The sequence below is a fragment of the Ptiloglossa arizonensis genome, chromosome 9 (genome assembly GCF_051014685.1).
Source record: "Ptiloglossa arizonensis isolate GNS036 chromosome 9, iyPtiAriz1_principal, whole genome shotgun sequence".
Lineage (NCBI taxonomy): Eukaryota > Metazoa > Arthropoda > Insecta > Hymenoptera > Colletidae > Ptiloglossa > Ptiloglossa arizonensis.
In genome coordinates, this window is record NC_135056.1 from 21648925 (window position 1) to 21663659 (window position 14735).

Here is a 14735-nt window from a genome sequence, read left to right on the forward strand (position 1 = left end):
CGTCGCGCGTTCGCCCGCGAAGAAGAATTCCAAGGTCGGCTCCTCGAAACGCAAAGTGTCTCGATTCGCGAGCGACCTTCCTACAGGTAGTCGGTCCGACGAGACGACTCGGTGAACGCGAACAAAAGCGCGCAAAGCCGAGAAGCTGGTTCTCCTCTCGCCTCGCCACGCCGAACCGTACCCGGTGAACGCGAACGCGAACGCGAACACGGACGCGACCGCGACGCGATTCCGCAAAAACGAACCTCGTTTTTCTTTACCTCGGCCCGTCGAGAAGCGAGATAAACACCGCCGATCGTCCCAACGAGAAGAGGACGCTCTTCGGTCCGCCTCCGCCTTCGCCTCCGCCTCCGCCTCCGCCTCCGCCTCCGCCTCCACCTCTGCCTCCGCCTTCGGCTTCTGGAAACGATTTCCCGCGATCACCTCGGCTCTCGTCCGTCCCCTTTCCGCGGGATTTCCCGCGAATCCCGAGACGATCGAGGCGAGAACGTCGCCGAAAGACGTCTCGGCTCTGCGTGATAGTTCGGAGGCGGTCTCGCGGTACGAAAAGGAGCGAGCTAATCGTCGGAATCGGCGATTCCGGAACGCGGCCGGCATCCGACGTCGACGTCCGATTCGGGAATCGATCGATCTCGTCCGCGGAAACGACAAAGACCGGAGGAGCGAGCGGAAGGCGGAAGGGCGCGTGGGCGACGACGAGAGCTCGCTCGAACGGATCGGTGGGCGTCCACCGGTTCGCCCAATTGGTCGATCGAGCCGGTAATGGTCGGTGGGCGTCGGGCTCGCTCGGATGCGCGCCGCGGAGTGCGCACTTGGTCCGCGCGTCCTCGCTTCCCCCTCGGTCGCGTCCGCCTCTCTCCCCGTGGCGATCGTAATCGACGCGAGCTGAGCCTCGGCTCGCGTCTCGGACCCGCTCGTATTTCTCCTCCTCGTCCTCCGAGTCGTCGCGTTCGTCTTCGTCTCGGTCTCGGTACTCGGTGTCGGTCTCGGTTTTGGATTCGGTCGGCGTCGTGCTCGTCGTCGTCGTCGTCGTCGTCATCGTCGTCGTTGCGTTCGACCGAGCCGAGCCGAGCCGGGACGCGCAGCGCCGCGCCGCGCCGCGCCGCGCCGCTCCACGCCGCGCCGCGCCGCGGCGCCTTAAATCTTGATCTCGCCTCGAGCGAACGGTCGAGAGGGTGGGGGTAAGGCTAGTCTGGGCGCGCTTCGAGCCACCGAACGGAAGGCAATCTGCTCGAATCCGGCGGACCGCGAGCAGGTTGGCCCGCGTAGTGTTCGCGCGCCGCTCTCCGCTCGTTTCGCGCGACCGACAAGGGGTGCCGAGACGCGAACCAGGACCGAGACGAACGCGACGGGAACCAAGACGTGTGCGCGACATCGGAATCGAAGCAAGAGGAATCTCGCGCGCGTCGTCGGAAACGGAACGCGCAAAGGGACGCTCGCGTCGTCTCGCGTCGTCTCGCGTCGTCGTCTCGCGTCGCCTCGAATCCGGATCCCGGTCGAAGGCGAGCAGCCGGCGAGGTGGGGGTAAGGTTGGTCGTTGGCGCGCTTCGAAAGCCCGCACGGGAAGGCAATCTGCTCGAATCCGGCGGAGCGCGAGCAGGTTATCCCGCGGTGAGCGCGTTCCTCGTCGCCCGGTTATCGGAGAAAGGAGCCGGGACGGAGAGAGAAAGAGAAAGAGAGAGAGAGGGAGAGAGAGAGAGAAGGAAAGAGGGAGTGGGAGGGTGAAACGGAGGGTGGGTGGGAGGGAGGGAGGGAGGGAGGACGCGGGCGCGCGCGCGGCCGTCGTCCATAGGCAGTCGCGAGCTTCGACGAAGCGCCTGCGCTCGCGAGCACTCGTCGGCGTCGCCTCCTCGCATCGACCACACGCTGCTCTCTCTCGTCCGCGATCGACACCCGACAGCAGACAGCCGACGCGAAAGCTCGCGCGAAACCCACGATGAATCGCGCTCGCCGTCGGCCCGCCGCGCAGGATGTCGTTACGCTTCGCTGATCGGACGCGGGAAGCCGCGACGAACCGTGGCGTCGATTGCGCTCGCGCGCTCCTGTGCCAGCGCGACGCACCGACGGCCGGAGCAACCTACTTGTGACACTGTGCGGGTGCGGGTGCGGGTGCGGTTCAGAGGACGGGTGCCGGTGTCGCGCCGGTACGTTACATCGCGTCGCCTCGCGTCGCGTTGGGTCTTAACGCGCGCGCTCGCGCGCGCGCGCCCGCCCGCGCGGACTCGTCGTTTCGGTCGATCGATCGATCGATAGATCGGTGGTCGGCCGGTTCGCGCCGCACCGAGAAGAAGAAGATCCTTCGCCGTCGTCGAAAGTAGCCGTCGGAGCCGAGAGAAACGCCTCGAACGCGAGGACGGCGTAGCTGCAGAAGTGGAGCCAGAGGGGGACGGCGAGGAGGAGGAGGAGCCGGTGCCGGTGCCCTACGTGGAGGGGGTGGAGGTGATCGTCCGGTGATGATGATCGGTGGCGGCGTCGCGACCCCTCCTGGTACTGCCAAGTCGGCGGCTGCGATCGACGGCGAAATGGTGCAGGTCGACGGCATTGGCAGTGGTAGTGTCAGTGGCAGTGCTAGTGGTAGTGGTAGCCCCGCGACAGGCGCGACCACCGCGCGTCTCACCGCCGCCAACGCCAACGCCAACGCCAACGCTAACGCCAACGCCAACGCCAACGCCAACGCGAACCCCAACGCCAACGCGAACAACAACAACAACAACAACAACAACAACAACAACAACAACAACAACAACAACAACGGAGACGTGGCAAACAACAACAACAACAGCCGAAACAACGACGAAGACGAAAACCCGCACCAAGCGGTGAATTGCAGCGGCGGACCGGCCGCGGCCACCGACAAGTTCTGCTGCCGCGACGAGGATGCCCCCGTCAGCGCCGGTGTCGCGCGGCCTTGGGAACCACCCTCGCCGACCTTCTCGCAGACGAGGTCGCATCTACTTCAGGTTCATCCGCCGCATCCTCATCAGCATCCGGTCGCGCACCACCATCAGCGGATGACCGTACCGCCGGTGTCTTTGATCGACGGTCAGTTCTCAGCCCGCGACGTCCCCTTGACTTTTTCTCCGCCCGAGAATCCCTTTCCGCGTAATTATGCCCGAACGCTCGAACGCTCGAACCCGCGTCGCGTGTTCCCCGACTCGGGAGGGGACGAAAGGGGGCCGAAGCGTTTTAAATCGCGTTAAACGAGCGTAACAACGACGTTTCATGGTTCTCGGAGCCTCGAGACGTTCGCCGGGGTTGGGCCGGTAGCCCGATTCTCGGGGACGATACGATCTTCCCCTGTTCGCGATCCTATCTTCTTTCGGGGGGCTCTCGAATCGTTAACGCGGCGAGAAATCCCGGGTAATTTTCGCGTCGAGGAAACCACGCGGAAGAAGACCGGCCGGCCGCGTACCACCTGGAATATTTTCCGATCTCTATCGCCGGGAACCAGAGAAACCGAATGGTCGTCCCCCTTTTCGCGTCCATCTGCCGCGGTAAGGTGTCCCGTGGACGCCTACGGAATCGCGGAACTCGCGGTACTCCCGGGATCTCGCGAACGGCCCTCTAAACGGACCGTCGACCCTCCCGAGAGGAATCCTCTCGGCGATAAGGCGTTCGCGGGTAGCGATCAACGGCCGAAGAATGCGAATCGGTGCGGACCGCGAGCGACGCGTCCAACTACCGGTACGTTCACCGATCCTTTCCGTGGTTTACACTTGCCGGACGAAACGACGGAGAGCTGCCACCGGCCATACTCGTTCGGAACCGGTTTCGACGCGTCGTCGACAGTACGTCTTTTCGCGAGAAGCCACCGCCGCCGCTCTCTCGTCGAACATCTCGATGTACGTCCGTACCGTTCCGGACGAGTTTTGCGCTCGGCGCGTTTCGGTCGCCGCGGCCCGCGGACTCGACGATCCGAACGATCGCTCCTTTTCTCCTCCGTAAACGTCCGGCGTTGCGCCGCGAAATTCAATACGAATCGCGTTCCGTCCCGTCGAACCCGCGATCGAGATCACGGAGCTCCCGTTTGCTTCGCTCCGTCTCCGATCTTTCGGAAACGGTCGCGCGAAACCTTCGCCGGTTCGTTCGCTGCCTCTCGCTTCCTCTCGGCGACGTCTTTCGCGGATTTGACCGTCGCGGCCGACAGGTATTTCGAGGCAGGTATCGCGGTCCGGTAGTTGGCAGGTATTTTCGTCCGTTCGGGCCGAGGGTCGTTTCGCGTCCATCCTCGAATCGGACGCGTCGTCCGTCGAACGATCGTCGCGACGCGGCCGCGACGGTACGCTCCCTCGTTTCCCGTCGGACGCGCGAATCGTCCGGTTCGCGTTCGCGCGAGTCGTGCCCGCGAAACGGTCAACGTCTCGCCGATCGAACGAGAATCGCTCGGACGGGATCGTTCTCCTCCACGGGACGATTTCGCGCGCGCGAAAAGAATCCAGAGGACTCTCCGATCCCAGAAACTCGTTCAGAACCGGTTCTAGGCCTCGCGTCGATGCAACGACGCGACGCATTTCTTTCCGTGCATCGGCTACTTTCGTTTTCGCGACACCTCCGATAGCTTTGACGCGAAACGAGCGCGGAACGAGCGCGGAACGCGCCTCCGATGCGCCTTCCAATGCGCGAGAAACGCGTAGGTTTCGCCGGATCTCGCGCGAAACGATCGAAACCGCTCGCTCGTTTTCTTTACCGGTTCGCGCGGCTTCCAAAAGCGACGCGATCGTTGTTCCGCGAGTCGAGTTTGCGCCTCGCGAACGAAATCCTCTCGAGGCGTTGGACGTTGAAACGGTGTCGTTGGTTCGTCACGGTTCGACTCGAAAGAGCACGGGTGTCTCGGATGGTCGGTGGACCATCGGCGGCGCGTAACGAGGAGAAGGAATCGCCGCGAGCGGAACAACGAGGGACGCGTATTCGCGTAAAATCGATCGGCGATCCGCGATCGAGGATTCGGCCGGTACGGTAAAGGGCTAATCGATCGAACGGTCCGGCGCGTAAACGAGCGCGCGGTCTCGGGCCGCTCGTAACCGGTCGAAAGAACGCCTCGCGAACGAGCCCGCGAACGATCCCCGCCGAGGGAATTTAATTTCCCGCTCGCGAGTATTACCTACGGGTAAACGAGGACCGATCGTCGTCGACGCCTCGCATCGTCGTTCGATCGTAAATTATCGTCGTCGCGAAACGTCGTTAAGATTATCCGCCCGTAAAATCACCGAGTGTCCGCGAGCCGGACGCTAATTACGATCGTCCGCGCGCGATTCCCCCGTGGAAATTAATTCGAAAACCCACCGGGCTCGAGAAACGAGCCTCGCGTGATTATTTCGCGACGATCGCGAATCCACGGGAGAGCAACGGCGCAAACGTCGCCGCCGTCACCGCCACCGATGCCACCGATGCCACCGATGCCACCGGTCGTCCCCCGGAGTCGGGGGCCGAGGGCTGAACGAGCGACCGGGGGGTAGGCGGTACGGGGCCACCGGGGGAAGGGAAAGAAACCGATCTGGTTTTCGTAAACGCGAACCGTCCGCCGCGACACCCTTCTCCGATCGCCTCCTCTCGTGTTCGCACCCCGCCACCGCACCCCTTCGTGGAAAGATACGATCGGCGAGCTCGAGGCTCGAAGCGAGTGCTCGCCCGGACGAAAAATGGATCGCTCTCAATACCGTGGCCCGTTCGATCGTAAATCGTCGCCTCTGCGTCTCTCTCTTTCCCTCGTTCGCCCGCGCGCGCGTCGCGTTCCTCGAGAGAGCGCCGGCGAAACGAAACGTCCCCGAGATTAGCCGCCTATAAAATCACGAGGAAGTCGCGAACCGCTCCCGAGGTGTCCTTCGAGGAATTACGGAGGGCCCTCGCACCTCCGCGTGATTAATCGCCGCGATTCCACCGGGCAGATGCGACGGCTCGCGAGCTCGATACACCCGGCCGCGAAACGATCGCATCGGGACGAGATCGCGCCTCTCCACCGCCGCCGGCTCGAGTAATTTAAATTAATTCGCTCGATTACGCCGGCGCGTCCGCGGGATCGCTTTCGACGCGCTCGTTCTGCTCGCATTGTCGACCGAACGAACCGTTCGACCGGTTCCGCCCCGATTTTCTTCCACGGGAAAAACGATCCAACCGAGATTTCGATCTCCGCCTCGAAAAACACCGCCGCTCGTGGAATCCATTGTTCGCCGCTCGAGCGGAAGACGTTCGAGGATGTTCGAACTCTTCGCCGCGAAACCCGTTCGAGACGCGTCGATCTTTTCGCGCGATAGTTTCCAACGCCGGAAAGCGCGTCCCGCCGGATCGAAGCGCGATTTACAATGAACGCGAAAATACCTCCGCGCCCCTCCGCTCGGAGAGAGAGAAACAACGATCTTCGGCACGCTCGAGACGATCTTGTTTGCTTAGCGGCAGCCATGTCGCTCTCGACGAGGCTTACCGAGAGAAGGAAGGAATCGTCGATGCCCTGGATACCTCGGCGCTCGACGTATTCTTCCTCTCCCGCGCGAGGACTATTTTCCAGGAGAATAATCGGTCCCGTTTCTCGGACTTTCAGGCGTCAGCTTGCAGAACTGCACCGCGGGACCGTTCGCCAGCGGCAACGGCGGCGGAGCCAGCCGACAAAGATTGCTCGAGCTCTCCCACGGACTGGGCGCTCTGAGGCACTACAACGACCTGGCAAACCACGTGCTATCGTTGAACCAACAAGGCGCCGTCGTCACGAAACTTTTGGGTAAGTTTTCCAAACGAGACGAATCCGCCTCGCGAGCCCGAGCCGATCGCCGACGGCATCGCCGCCGCGTTCGCGGTAGCGCGGACGAGTTTCACCGGCTCCTCTTTTCCAATTTTATAACGAGAAGCCGCGCTCTGCCGCGCTGCGCCGCGCCGACGTTAGTATCGGGAAACTTTACGGTGGCGTTTACCTATTCCGAAGCCGAGACGACTCGTTCGCGGAACGAGATCTCGGGCCGCTCGGACGCATCGAAATCGACACCGAACGAGTTCTCGGAGATAAACGAACCAAAGTCCGACGAAGGCGCGTCGATAAATTAACCGGGAGATGGAAAAAAAACTGGCACGATAAGACGGCCGGTCGACGTTGTTTCGGAGCATCGTCCTTAGGAAAACGTTGCCGCGCCTCGAGGAAACGAAAAGTTACCGTGCTCGGTAGCGCGGTTCTTTTTCTTCGATTTACGAGGCTCCCTCGTTTACGACGAAGAAAATCTACCTTCGGCGAATACGAGAACGCGCGACGCGAAGAAGGACGCGTATCGCGCGTCGTCTCGCCTCTCGCGTCGACGTCGAAAGAGGATTACGACGAGATAATCCTTTGTTCGGAAACGGTGCGCGAGGAACGGACACCGGCGAGCCACTTGCGTTACCGACACCGAAAATAGCCTCGGACGATATCGTTCCTCGTACGGTTCAGCGAGCGCGTTTTCGACGCGCATACAACTCCGAGAGAAGGGTCCCTCGAACCGTCGCTCTTCCTCGCGCGAACACTACCCACCATATGCCCGCGCGAGGAAACGATCCGCTTCGTCGACGGAGTCTCGGAGAGATCGAGTCCTCCGACGTTGGCCAACGACGAACGTCGAAATCGATTGCGCCGCGTTCGTTGCGCAAAACGGACGGAAGGACTCGAACGAGCGACGAAACGGCCGGCTGCTGTTTCCTCGGAGGCGTGCAACGCAACGCGACGCGGAAACGAACGATTCGCTCGCGCCGACGAGAGGACGAAATCGCACGGTGACGAACGAAACCTCGAGGTCGTCGAACCGCGCGTTTCCGAAACGAGTCGGAGAGCTTTCTCGTTTTCGCGAAGAGGATCGGTCCCCCGGTGAAAACGAGAGAGGAAAAATGATAAACGCGCAATGGAACAAAGCCGTTGAAAGTCCACGGTCGGTATTCTCGAGTCCGGCGACACAATTCCCAGCCCATTGGTCGGCTAACGAGTTTCTACCAAGGCTGAAAAGATATCTCGATTTCCGAGCGCTTGCAATGTCAATAGCTTCCAGACGCTCGGGAGTCTGCGGTTCGTCGATCAAGCTCGACGTTCGATACTATTCTCGACTTTCCTGTTCGCGAGGCGAGCGGGACCGATCGGGCAAAAGCGGTTCGAGTCCCGGGCGAGCACCGCGCTCCGAATTCCGAGGGGACGCGGAATCGCGGATCCGCGTCGCCGTCGCCGTCGCCGTCGCCGTCGAAGACGCGGACGTAGGCTCGGGTTTATCGTCGAGACGAGGCGAAAAGTCGCGCAGGTGCGAAAACGATTCACGGGAAAATATGGTCCGGACGGGAGCTCCGAGAGGAGGAAGAAGAACGCCGAACGCGCTCCGAGCGGAGCGATAAAAAATGGAGGCGAGCCACCGAGCATCGGTGGAACGCCGCGGCGGTTTCTCTCTTTCTCGGTCGGGTGCTGGCTGCCCCGGTCCTCGTTAACTTTACGAGCCGCTCGTAAAAATACCGTTCGGCCTGCTCTCTCGGCTCGCCGGTAATGTCTTCATCTCCACCGGATACGGACTCCTTAGGCGTCCCGAGGCGAATATAATGTACCATAATCGACCGGCCAATTACTTAACGCCGGCGAACAATTAATCCGGCGGTCCCCGGCCGCCGCGCGAAACCGATTCCTCCCGGCACCGAGCCGCGGAATCTATTTTTCCCTCGATCGGAGGAGGGAGCTAGGGACGGACCTCCCCTTCGCTTCGCTCCGCTCCGCTCCTCGTACGCTCGTTCCGGCGATAACCGTCCGCCTCGCGAGCCTCACCGTTTTATCGACTCTCTATCGAACCGCCGCGCGCTCGCTCGTTCGTCTTCCGCCTCGGACGCGACGACGGACGGACAAATTTCACCGAGACGGATCTCTCGCGGCGCGGCGCGGCGCGGCGCGCCGAGCGCGATAAATTTCCCTCCTGGCGGAGAGAAGAATGTAACGCGGAACGCTCGATATCGTCCAATTTCAACCGGCGTTGCGGCACTCGGATCGTTAATTCGAGCGGTCCGCTATCGGTCTTCTTATCCGCGCGCAACAAGATCGATCGCCGCGATGAAAATAACCACCGAGAGCGCCCGAGAGACCGGCCGGAGAACGCGCGGAACGCGCACCGTACGCTTTTCTTGCCGGCGAACGAACGCGCCTCTTTTCCGTTACGCGATCCCGGCCTTCGAAAAAATCCACAACCTCTTTCGCGTTGTGCCCCTTTACCGAGCACAGAGGGGAGGTAAATCGCGGCCGAGCCAAGATCGGCGCTCTCCCCTCGATCCGGGACCGATCTTTCCTCGACTACGCGTCACGTCGCGTCGCCTCGCGTCGCGGCCTCGACGTCCGTTGCGCTCGTTTCGCAAGTACGTACGTACACGTAGCTAGGTATAGCCGGTAGGCAGAGGAATCGCGCGGCTTCGTGCGGTTTCTTTCGTCGAACGGGCCTCTCTCGAAAACGTTCCGTACACGAGCGTGCACACTCGCACGCGGGACAAACCGTAGAGCACGGAGAATGAAACACGGAGAGGAGAGAGGAGAGACAGAGAGAGACAGAGAGAGACAGAGAGAGAGAGAGAGAGAACGAGAGGGATCGAAGCGAGGAATTTGCTCGAGGCACGGATACCTATTAGGTGGGTACATCGTTTATACTCGGCACGCACTTCACCCGTGGGAGCGCACGCGATATCCTGCCGGCTTTAGCCGTCATTATTCTTATTAATAATAGTACGTAACGACCGATAATTGCTCGAGTCTGCCCGCGCCTCTGGTTTCCATTATCCTTGCCAACGTCGTTCGTTTCGAGTCCACGGGGACACCCGGCGACCTTTGAGACCGCACCGAGCTCCGCGCGCCCACTCGCCGACCGAGGAGATCCCCGAGCGGACCTTTCGGACCAACGAGCGAAGGAAACGACGCGCCGCTACGACGACCCGAGAGTCGCGGCAACCTCTTCGCGGAGGATCGAATCTTTCGCAATTTCCGGGGCAAATTGGACCCAAGAAGGTACCGAGAATCGAGCATGAGTCGAACAGAGTCGAGGATGTCTTCCTCGGTACGGATTTCGAAGAAACGGTCGCTCGAACACCGAACGTGGCGCGTTACTCGGCCGTTTGTCGGTCTTCGTATTCGTTTCGCATTCACGTAACACCTGTGCGTCTCCGACGCGTAATCCGTCGGCTTTAACGCGGCCATCGTCGATAACGATACTCGGCGCTCGTTGCGCCTGCAGCCTGAATTATGCAGTCGGTGCCGTCCGCTTCGAGCGGCGGCCTCTCCCCGGGGAATCGCGACCCGCGGAAGCTAGAACGAAGGGTGAAGTGGTAAAATCGATGATAACCGACGCGAAACGTGCGTCGAAGCGAAGCCCGTACGGAGTGCTCGCGTATCGCCGCGATCATTGCGTGCGAGAATCTCGAGCGTTGGACGAGCGAGAAAATCGCGTCTCGAACGGAACGCGAGAACAAAGGAGTCGAAGCGGTCGATCCCCGCGCGCGGTTCGTCTCGCCTCGCGAAACCGGAGACTCGAGTCCAGTTTCGACGAACGGAATCGAGATTTCCGAAAAATCGGAAAACGAGCTCGCGAAGTATTTCGTTTTCGGGCCCGAGTTCCACGGCCGATCGGCCGGTACGAGAGGGGCCCGAGGCGGTGCTCCCGTCCCGGGAGAGCCGAGAAACGCACCGTACCGGCATGGCAGCCCGAACGCGTATCGGAAACGTTACACGGGCATCTATTCCGCGATCGGCTCGTATTAGATACCTCTGATTATCGCAGGCTATCGCATGCCGGTATCGTTTCGCGCGCTAAGCTTCTAATGACTGCGCCGTGGGTCCGCCCAGACACGATAGGATTAGTATCCGGTGTCGAGAACCTACGCTCCCCGAGACTTCAACGAAGGATGAGCCGATATCGTTTCGCGCCGCCATTTTCTCCCCGATTTCGCAAAACACCGAATCGACGACTCGGATTTTTCCCAATTACGGACTTTTGGGGCGTTCGCGAGCCAGTTTGACGGCGAAACGACGCGTCCTTGAATCTCGGTTGAACGTGTTCCAGGTACGCTACGCCCGCCGGGTTTGATCGGTGGCAGCAAGCCAAAAGTCGCGACGCCGGCCGTCGTCGCCAAGATCGAGCAATACAAGAGGGAAAACCCGACCATCTTCGCGTGGGAGATTCGAGAGAGACTCATCTCCGAAGGTAAGCGCGATATCTTCGCGGTAACTCGCGAAAACGAGGAACCGACGTCGAAGAAGACGACGAAACGTCGACGCGGACTCTTCGTCGCGGTTTTTTCGAGCTCTCGCCGTACGAGCAAACTCGTCGTTTTATCGTACCGTCGGTCGCGCGCTCGTTACACCGGTGAGAATCGTTCCGTAATAACAGCGGCGCGCAATTGTACCGTAGAAACTGCGCCACGGCCTTGCCCGCCGACGCACTTTGTACTCTTCGAAGCGAGCACGGTGCGCGACGATCGTCCAAATATCTTGCCACTTTTACGCGAGTTCGTTTCGTCGCGGAACGAAAGAAGAGTCCGTTCGATGGTAAAACTCGGTGCGCGCCGGAATAACTTAAACGGGAATAGAGTTGGTTGGAAGTAGTCGCGGTCGCGCGATGCGTTCCAGCGTTCCAGAAGAAGCACCCTATGTACTTTGCAGGCGTGTGCAGCAACGCGACGGCACCTTCGGTGAGCAGCATCAACCGAATACTGCGAAACCGCGCGGCGGAACGCGCGGCCGCGGAATTCGCCCGAGCGGCCGGTTACGGATTGTACGCCGCTGGACCGCATCCGTACTTCAACAGCGCTCATCAGCATCCGACGACGAGCCACCATTTGCCCGCCGGCTGGCCAGCGCCGGGCGCGGCGGGTCATCCTTGGATGTTGCCGCCGTTGGCTACCGGAATCACCGGGGCGGCTTCCGCTCTGCTGCTGCCTCCGTCCTTGAGCCCGGGAGCCGCAGCTGCCGCGGCCGCGGCCGCCTCCGCCTCGGCTGCGGGCACCGCGGACCACTCCTTGCACGCCGACGCGATCGCTCGAGGATACTTGCAAGGTGACCACCGATCCTCCTATTATTAGCGCCGTATCCGAATATTACATACCGGTAACTCGTTCTCGAAACGATCGGACCGACGACCACCCGTGATACGGATCGCACCCCGTAATGGAATCGTTGCGAAGAAATCACGGTGCGCGAACACGAATCTTCGTTTCGATCGAAAACGGTAGACTCGAAAGGCACCGAATCGTTCGAAACGAGTGTTCTCGGCCGGTACCATCCTTCCTTCCTTCCTTCCTTCCTTCCGGCTCGACGCGGCGACGCGCCGACGCGACGACGAGATACCATTTCGACGCGTCGTCGTCCGCGAGTCGTCTCGGACGATCACTGTCTAGGAGCGCGATCGTTCGACGTTGCCCGATTCCCGTGGGTACGCGACGAGCGAGGGTACGATCGCGGGTACGATCGCGGGGAAGGCGTTAGAAACAAAAGCCGGCTGTTTGTCTGCGCAGACGGTGACGGGGACGACGGAAGTCTGGACGGATCGGAGCAGCCAAAGTTCCGACGAAATCGCACCACCTTCAGCCCGGAACAGCTGGAGGAGCTCGAGAAGGAGTTCGAGCGATCTCACTATCCTTGTGTGTCTACGCGCGAACGGCTAGCCTCGAAGACCTCTCTCTCGGAAGCTCGGGTACAGGTGAGGATCAATTCCATCCCAGATATCTTTTCTCGGAGGGCTGGCACGTTGGTTTCGCAAGGGCACGTTCTCGATCGCGGTTTCCACGTCCTTTCGTCCCATCTCCCCGGTTCCCTCTCCCCGTTCCCCCGGTGCGTCGTTCCCCGTGCGACGTTCCCCCTTCCCGTGTTCGATCGAGTCTCTTTCGTCGACGGGGAACTCGCCGAGCGAACGGCGAACGGCGAACGGCGAACGGCAAAGGTGTCCACGTCAACGGGCCCGTGCTTCGCGTGCAGCCCCCCGAGCCTTAGAAATTTGATCACGAGCCTTCTAACGACCTAACTCGTGACTCTTAGGTTTGGTTTTCCAACAGACGGGCAAAGTGGCGTCGTCATCAGCGCATGAACCTCTTAAAGCGTTCGCCACCGCCACCTCCGCCGCCTCCGCCGCCGCCACCGCCGCCGCCGCAGCAGCAGCAGCAGCCACCGCCGCCGCAACAGCATTCCGCATCCGGTATGGAAATAAGCCGTACGTCAAGCTGTTCGATCGCCGGAATGGGCGGAGAAAGTAGCGCGTTCCGCGCGGTTGTCGCCAACTCCTCGTCCCGAGAGGCGGCGGTCGCGGCGGCGGCGGCGGCGGCGGTGGCGGCGGTCGCCGAGAGGAACGAGAGGATCGACAGGCTCGATCCCGTCGGCAAGCAGCTCGAGAGGAAGCCGAGCGCGTTCAGGATGATCAGTCAGCTGGTCGGGGACGACTCGCCGAGCATACCGAGGCCCTCCAGTCCTACCTACGAGCATCAGAGGCACGGATCGAACCTCGCCGCTCGGCTCGTCGATCGCTCGCCGAACAAGGAGGACTATGAACGCGTCGACGACGAGGAGGAGGACGAGGAGATCGACGTGCAAGACTCGGACCAGGACGTTCCTTCCTCGCCCACCGTCGCTTGGAGAGACCACTGGACGGACCAGCAACCCCTGGAGTTGACCAAACACGACCGTTGAATCCCGCGACGCGATCTTTGTGCTCCGATCGAACTCGGTACCGCGATCATCGTGCGCGTCGCGAGTGTACCGCGACTACGAGAGAACCTTCCGTCGATCCGTTTACGCGCGGCGAGACCGAGTCCCGGGGACTCGAACGGAGCAACGAACTCGACCCGATCCTGGAATTCGAGCGGCCTGCCCGTTACAGCCGGCCGAGGAATCTCGTCGAAGGACCCGAACGCGACCGAGTCGATCGGAGTCGGGACGTCGAGCCGTCGAATCGTCGTCTCGCGTCGCCTCGCGTCGCGTCCTATCGTTCCCTTAACCGCGTCGCATTCTTCTTTCTCATCGACGAGCTCCCGTCGATCGTCCCTAGTACCTATACAGCTACTTACTACGATTACGGTCCATTTATTAACGATTAAGATTACGCTAAGTGCTACGAAGATCGCGTTGTGTAACGTTCGAGCGCAGTATCCGCCAGGGTCGTCGCGACGTTCGTCGTTGTCGGCCGAGAACCGCCGACGATTTTTAGATAGGTAATAATTCGATGCGTATCGCGCAGCGTTCGTCGGCGGTACGCTTCTAGAATCGACTTCCGGTCTACTCGTGCGCGAGCCGAGGGCCGAGAAATCGGAATCGGAATCGGAATCGGACGGTGCTCGAGCTAGTCCCGAAATCGGCCGGATCGTCGTCGTCGTCGTCGCCGCCGCCGCCGCCGCCGCCGCCGCCGCGGACGACGCATCGCCTGCGTAGATTGTCCAGACGATCGTCGATCTCCTGTAAGCGAAATCCGTCGAAGCGACTTTTATTTAAACGAATTCGTTTGTAAATATCCACACGGCTTTAATAATGGTCTTTTACAATCCAAGAGGAGTTTCGTGACGATTGAAAATCGTCTTCAACCCGCCCCACCCAATCCTGTACGAGATCGCTCTTCTCCTCGTTCCGTCGAGGAAAGTTTCGAAGCGCGCGCGAGCCGTGGAACGGGCGAAAGGCTCGTCGACGATTAACTCGAATCTACGGTTTCGTCGGGCTCGCAAATAAGGAATCTGCGCGCGAAACTGGTTTCTCGGGCGACACTCTTTCGGGGCACGGGTGGAATCGGTCGTTGGCGGAC

The 14735-nt window shown here is 61.1% G+C and overlaps 1 protein-coding gene across 2 annotated transcripts; it reads left to right on the forward strand.

The window, feature by feature from the left end:
* Nucleotides 1-1772: 1772 nt before the first annotated feature.
* Eyg (eyegone) lies at nt 1773-14505 on the forward strand. Of its 2 annotated transcripts, none has more exons than XM_076319525.1 (6): nt 1773-3042; nt 6536-6712; nt 11019-11159; nt 11618-12010; nt 12469-12653; nt 12989-14505. In XM_076319525.1, the coding sequence occupies exons 1-6, from the start codon at nt 2454-2456 to the stop codon at nt 13631-13633; spliced, it is 2130 nt and encodes a 709-aa protein (XP_076175640.1). In that variant the 5' UTR covers nt 1773-2453; the 3' UTR covers nt 13634-14505. The 2 variants fall into 2 exon arrangements, with proteins under 2 accessions (XP_076175640.1, XP_076175641.1); XM_076319526.1 differs by having other exon boundaries at nt 13006-13341.
* The last annotated feature ends 230 nt before the right edge of the window (nt 14506-14735 follow it).